At 44.6% G+C, this 6,439-nt stretch overlaps 1 protein-coding gene across 3 annotated transcripts in view; it reads left to right on the top strand.

Moving 5' to 3' along the window:
• hhip (hedgehog interacting protein) overlaps positions 1–4,296 on the top strand; it is a 40,061-nt gene extending 35,765 nt beyond the window's left edge. For all 3 annotated transcript variants that reach the window (XM_019862632.1, XM_019862633.1, XM_019862635.1), the window contains exons 12-13: positions 1,502–1,650; positions 3,805–4,296. In XM_019862632.1, the coding sequence (XP_019718191.1) occupies positions 1,502–1,650; positions 3,805–4,001 (346 nt within the window). In that variant the 3' untranslated portion in view covers positions 4,002–4,296. The remainder of the gene's footprint in view (positions 1–1,501; positions 1,651–3,804) is intronic.
• Positions 4,297–6,439: the final 2,143 nt, after the last annotated feature.

Raw genomic sequence — 6,439 nt, 5'->3', positions numbered from 1 at the left:
TTGTGTTGTGTTTTTTCTGTTGGGGCGCGTGCATGAGTGTGTGTGTGTGTGTGTGTGTGTGTGTGTGTGTGTGTGTGTGTGTGTGTGTGTGTGTGTGTGTGCGCGCTCTGGGCACATTTGAACTTGATTATGCACTTTTGGGGTATTACTTCCAGACTTGTAGCGCGTGATATGGAATAATTATTTTACAGCCCATTCGCCGATCGTTCTTTGTGTTTGTCTTAATGCGGACTGATCACAGCATGTCCCCCCCCTGCTCTGCACTCCCCCTTTTTTTTTTGCGATGTTGAGTATGTGGTGGGTCTGTTTTTTATGTCCGACGCTTGTACTTTTAGTCCTAAATTAGGATTTCAAAATGCAGCAAACAAGTGACAATTTTGAGAAAGTGCACCAGAACCTTAGCGGAACGCAACCGGGTGACCAATTCAAGGCAGTCCGGGTTGGGTTTGGGTTTCATAAACGATAACCCCCGGACATAGTGCATGCACGACGAAAGACTTATGGTTCGTAACGCCGCATGTTTCCCTTACGGCACCGCTCCAAGCAAATGTGTTGAATTACAACGTAAGCCGGTGCCAACAAACAAGTTTTTGTTTTTGCCCCGTTCCGAGCTTATTCTATGTTGTCTGGCAAAGGGGCGCTCGTATTGTCTTTCTCCTAAAAATCCAAGATGCGTTTGCACTAAAAGCTTTTTCGAGACAAACAAAACCATCCATTACTCCACCGGTCAAACATCATCAAGTTCGAGTTCCCAACTTCTGGCATGGTCAGCTCATGGGAAAAATATAGATATGTTTATATATTTTTTTGTAGTTGCAGAATCCCAAAAACATTTAAGCTGCGCACGCCTCTCACCAACAACAACTTCCACCACATTTCCCGACTCCGTAGGACGGCGATTCCCAACCGCTGTGCTGTCGCGGGAAATTACTTGAAAATGATTTGACTCCTGTGTCTTTGTTCATCTATCTGTGCTGGTGACGTATAGTGACAGGCAGTACGATGAAATGCTCTTCCAGTACATGTCAGCAGCTACAATTGATCTGTGTATCCGCTTGTTGCTAGACGTACAAAAACAACCACAACAACAAAATCACACTGACTAAATACATTTGTGAGCAAATTGAGATGAGATTATGATAATGGTATTCAATAAGTGACACTTTAGTTTGGTCGTGTGTCTTGGGATTTTCGAATGTCAAATACGTGCCGAGTCTCCGCCGAGGCTGGGAAACGCCGTCTTCTGGTGAGGGCTCGTTGCATGAATCTGACTGCATCAAACCAAAATGGCTCCTTTCCTGTCCACTTTTGAGTTTGGAATTCAGGTTGACTTTGAAAATGGAGACGCCGAACCAATTAAGTTCGTGAACTGAGGCGCCACCGTAGGAACCCAATTTAATTTCAGGCGTAGGCCCTTGAGAATGTCTCATGTGTGCCCCCCACCACCCACACACACACAAACTGATTTTGCCCGCCCCTCGTTTTCTTCCAACTGTTCCAGGCCCCTCATCCCCAAGGAGTGCCAGCGTCAGGTGGAGCCTCCCGAGCTGCTGATGACAGCTTGTTCCCGACACTGCAAGAACGGCCACTGCACTCCCACTGGCAAATGCTGCTGCAGCCCCGGCTGGGAGGGGCCCTTGTGCCGCATCGGTGAGGCTTGTTTTCTTCAAATGTCCTCAACTGTGCCATGACTTAAATGCGAGATCATGTCAACATTCTCAAGCCTCTTCGGTATTCCGAAGCGAGACGGCAGTCCGACATCCCGCCAAAATCTTCTCCGCTGCACCGTGCGCATCGTTTACGGAGTGGCCCGAGACCGTGATTGGTACACTTCCTGCCCCTGACCTATTACCAGTGTGGGAACTCGTTCCAAATGCATGCTACACTTGTACACTCACCTCGACTTCAGAGTCCCCGTTTGGCATGACTGCAGACGGTGATGATGTCAACAAGGTCCCAAATTCTAAATCATTTCCTTGAGGTTTGGCCCACCCGGCCTTGTTTTTGACCTACTTTCTCCCGTATTGTCGGACACCGGCAAGAAATACGGTGCCCAAGTATGAGTCAAAAAGATTACGTATTAGACTGCGGGGGGCGATCAAGTATTATCATTTTGCCAATTAACCCTTTCATGCCCCCTGTAACCTGATAACATGATAAGCTGTCCACCGTAATAACCGCTGTCCCTGAAAGGGTTAAAAAAAAACAAAAAACTTTCCCTCCTTTTTTCCCCCCCTTCTCACACTGACCTTCGCATTGTGTGTCATGTGTGTGAGTGGGAATACGCCCACAGTTGCGCCCTGTGACAAAGAGACATGATGCGGTTTCCAATTAGGACTTGTTTTGGCTGACGTTTGTATTGTCCAACATGGACAACAAGTACAGTTGCCCTTGGAAAAAAAAAAAATAGGACGTAGTAGTTTGTAAAAGAAGTCGTAGCAGCGAGCGGGTCCTCGGCTTGGATGGGATAAAACCGTCTCGGGTTGAGTTTTGGACCACTTGGGCATGAAGTACAGCGGAAGTGGGATCAAAAAGACTCCAACCCTACCAAACCACTTCCGGTCTTGAGCCGCTGGTGGTGCGAACCGATCACAAAGCGACAATGTGTTTGCGAGGGAGGGGGATACGGGTGTGTGACTCTTTTTTTTTTTCTCCTCACTGACAATTGGCTTGATTCAAAAATCACCATTAAAGTACTTTTTGCCCACATGTTTAAATTGCAAAAAAAAGACGACAACGGTCGCTTCATGCCATGATGCCGTCCGTGCCAATCAGCTGGTTAAAAACAAGGTGCATGCCGGTAACGATGTTCTTAATATCCGCTTTAATTTGCGAGTAGTGTGTTTTACGTCCAAATGAGGTCAAACGTGGAGGAAATAACAACAGTTTGATGATGTGCCTCCCGTTTTCTGAAGGGACCAAAAGCAAAGAGACAGTTGAGTGCTCAGCTGCTCTGTGGCCAGGTGGACGTTTATGGCGGCCAGTGCAACTAGATTTATTGATGACGTGCGCTTCAGAACTCTTTGGATGGCACTTCACAGGCAACCATGAGAGGTTTTTTTTTTTTCGAGGGGGGGGGAGGGTTAAAGAAGTGGAATGTTATGCACCGGCCAAGTAAGTCACTTGACCTGAATCCAATTGAGCATGCATTTCACTTGCTGAAGACAAATCTGAAGGGAAAACTGAAGACAACTGCATGAGAGGCCTGGCAGAGCCTCACCGTGGATGAAATCCAGCATCTGGTGATGTCTTTGTCTTCCAAACTTCAGGCTGTTATTCATGGCCAAGGGTTTCCAATCAAGTATTGAAAAGGGAAAGTTTGACTTTGGATTGTTAATTTTGTCCCATGACTTTGGGCGCCTTCTAAAGGAGGAGCCATTTACATATGTTGTGTGAACCGTAAATAAAAACAGAATACAATGGCTCACTATCTTGCCTTTGTAGTGCACTAAATCAAATGCAGGTTGAATGTGATTTGCAAATGTATGCTGTTTTTATTTATGTTGAACACAACATCCCAACTTCATTGGAATTGGCTTTGGATCGCAATTCCTCTACGGTCCACTTTTCAAGTCCGTCGTGGTGATGTTTAGGGTCAAAATCGTGTTAATGGCATCCATGCCACGATATTTATGGACCTGGCTGTAAGTATGGTAGCCCAAAAGGGTCAAAATGCCTCAATAGTGCACAGAAAATTGGTGGCTTGGCATTGCCGGCCACCAATTTTCTTTTTCCAAAACCTTCATCACGACTTGATTGGACCCAGCGTAACCACTTCCTGTCTTTTCAAACCCACCCCCGCAGCCAAGTGCGACCCAGGCTGCCGCAACGGAGGCGTGTGCATGGAGCCCAACAAGTGCCTGTGCAAGAGCGGCTACTCGGGCGACCAGTGCGAGCAAAGCGAGCGGGGCATGCCCAACGACCAGGAGAAGGACGGCCTCCTGGACCACATCATCGACATGACCTCGTACCTCCTGGACCTGACTAGCTACATCGTATAAAGAGACTCTGATGGGGGAGGGGAGGGCGTCCTCGTCGGCACCTTCCATCCTCGCCCTACACGAATCTACCTAAGCGCCACTGGCCAACGAGGTATCCTCTTTTTTTTTTGCCCACGCTGACACATGAAAAAAAATGGATCTCCATCACAGCTGCCTTTACTCGACATCACCGGACATTACGGTTACTTACTGGACGATAAGCTACTTGCTCCCCCCACCACCCGACCACCAGGCCTGGAATCCAAGTCTCGGAAAACGCCGAGCCAAGACGTTTTTTGCTTCTCTCTGGGACAAATATTAAAAAAATAAAAAATAAAAAACTGCGCAAAGGAGCGACAGTTTCTTTTGCCGTGATGTCGTGGTGACTTTTGGAGACAAGATTGCATCCACAACCGTTGGACATTTTCAGCGCGGGATGAGGAGAGACGCTGGATTGCGTCCCCCGTGCTCCTCATTCATGACAAAACATTTCAAACGCAAACACCTTTGCACAGTTGCAGTCCAACCTCCTAACGCTAGCCTCTTTCATACAGAGACCCTGCAAAAGGAGCAGCGTCAGAGCCGTAACGGAGCGGGTCGCTGTGACAGTGACACTTCACACTGGTCAACACATTTTTACAACATTCTTTCATCAGAGATGCATGTAAACATTTCGAGTTTTTTTTTTTGGGGGGGGCGGCCTGATTCAGAGTCTGTTCTTGTTTTTCTCTAGCACATCAGGTTTTTGATAAGAAAACATATGTAAAAGATATTTAGCAATGTTTACAGATTAAGGGTAAGGTTCAGCAACAGGTGGTATTTTTTTTCCCAACATGCCACAGCTATAAATGACCAATCGTAAAATCTATACTGCGCAAGCTTTCATAGGTCAAACTTAAAAACAAAAACAATGAAAATATGTCCAAAACATGATGTGCTAGGAAAAAAAAGGAAAACCTTTTTTTTTGGGTGTCAAAAAATACATTACGTGACACATAAAGCCATCTCTGATTAAAGTTTGCTGTTTACCGGTGTAATGAGATAGGCTTCGATGCTTGGTGTGACGTGAAAAAATTACATGAAACTTTTGAGGCCTTGATGATTGCTTTTGACGCATCAGGGCGGGACATGTAAGTTCCCCCTTCCAAACAGGGGCCTGTGCCGCCTCTGTTACAGCTCTGATACTACCCCCGAAGCCACAAAATGGCCATTTGATTTCATCCAAGTCCCTGCAGGAACAAATCTGCCCTTTTCCCACGTTTGCCTTTCACACGGAATCCAGCTAAGGTGGGACATGGCCCACAACTGTGTGCACAAAAATGTTATTTGTCGGGCTGTGACGTTTGCTTTCAACACGACACGGCGAGTGTCGTGACTTTCAATGAAGTGTTTCCATTTGTGCATTCGTGCTCTGTAAAATTGTCACCGTCATGACAGATCAGTCGGGGTTGGGAAATGTGGAAAAATGTCGCCGTTTCGAAAAGGGCGGTGTCAAAGGGGCAAGTTGAATGTCCGAACCACAAAGGGAAGAAAAGGAGGAGGTAGCAAATGGTGATGTATATTTCCTCTATAGAGCTTACCCACTACTTCTTAGCATTGCAAAAATAAACAAAAAAAGTGAATAATAAGAAAAGTAAAAAAAAACATAGCATTATTATTATTGTTATGATAGAGGGGGGTTTATTTTTTTAAGTGTAATAATATATGGGAGAGATCGGTGTTTATAAAAATACATTTTACACTAAGATTTTTGTCCATTTGGTGTTATTTGCAGCTTGATTTTTAAATGCCCTTCCCCCAAGAATCTGCTACAAAAAGCTCCACCACAGAGCCCCGATGTTGGCGTTTGTTCTTGTTCAAACGCTATCATGGTGTTTTGGTTTTGTTTTGTTTTTTGTTGTTTCGTTTTGTTTTTTTGTTTTTTTTTTCTTTTTGAATTTGTTCACCTCGTTGATGTGTTTGCTGACATAATAAGTCTACCTGGTCGAGAATGAGTCCACAATGGAATTTTTATGCTGTAAAATGGAAGAAAAAAAAAGTCTATTTTTTGTTTTGTTTTTGTTAGCACTTAATGTGAACGTTGTTGCATTGTAGCTGCTGAGACGGCATGGTGTGAATAGAATAACCATTTTCATTATTTAAGTAGTAGTTACACAAAATGAGATGATAATTATTTAAGTATGTCATTGTACTGTATGTGTGCATTTTTTTTTCTTTTTTGTTTTCATTTTTTTTTTGTATTATTCATGTATTGTAAATACAACTTAGGGATGATAACTTTCTTTTCGGAAATATCAATATGTCTATTAAAATTTATAGCATGTCTCAAGTGTTGATTTTCAGTGTTTGATTCCATCAGGACAAAAGCAAGAACACTGTTGATTTTCAGAATATGCCAAATGGTAGCGAGAAACTCAAGGTGAGAATTCTCTATTCCACCCCCACCCCCCACCGCAGGA

This window comes from Hippocampus comes, unplaced genomic scaffold, assembly GCF_001891065.2.
Source record: "Hippocampus comes isolate QL1 unplaced genomic scaffold, H_comes_QL1_v1.1 scaffold7, whole genome shotgun sequence".
Taxonomy (NCBI): domain Eukaryota; kingdom Metazoa; phylum Chordata; class Actinopteri; order Syngnathiformes; family Syngnathidae; genus Hippocampus; species Hippocampus comes.
The sequence above is the reverse complement of the archived record's forward strand: the minus strand, read 5'-3'. Positions and strand labels throughout refer to the sequence as shown.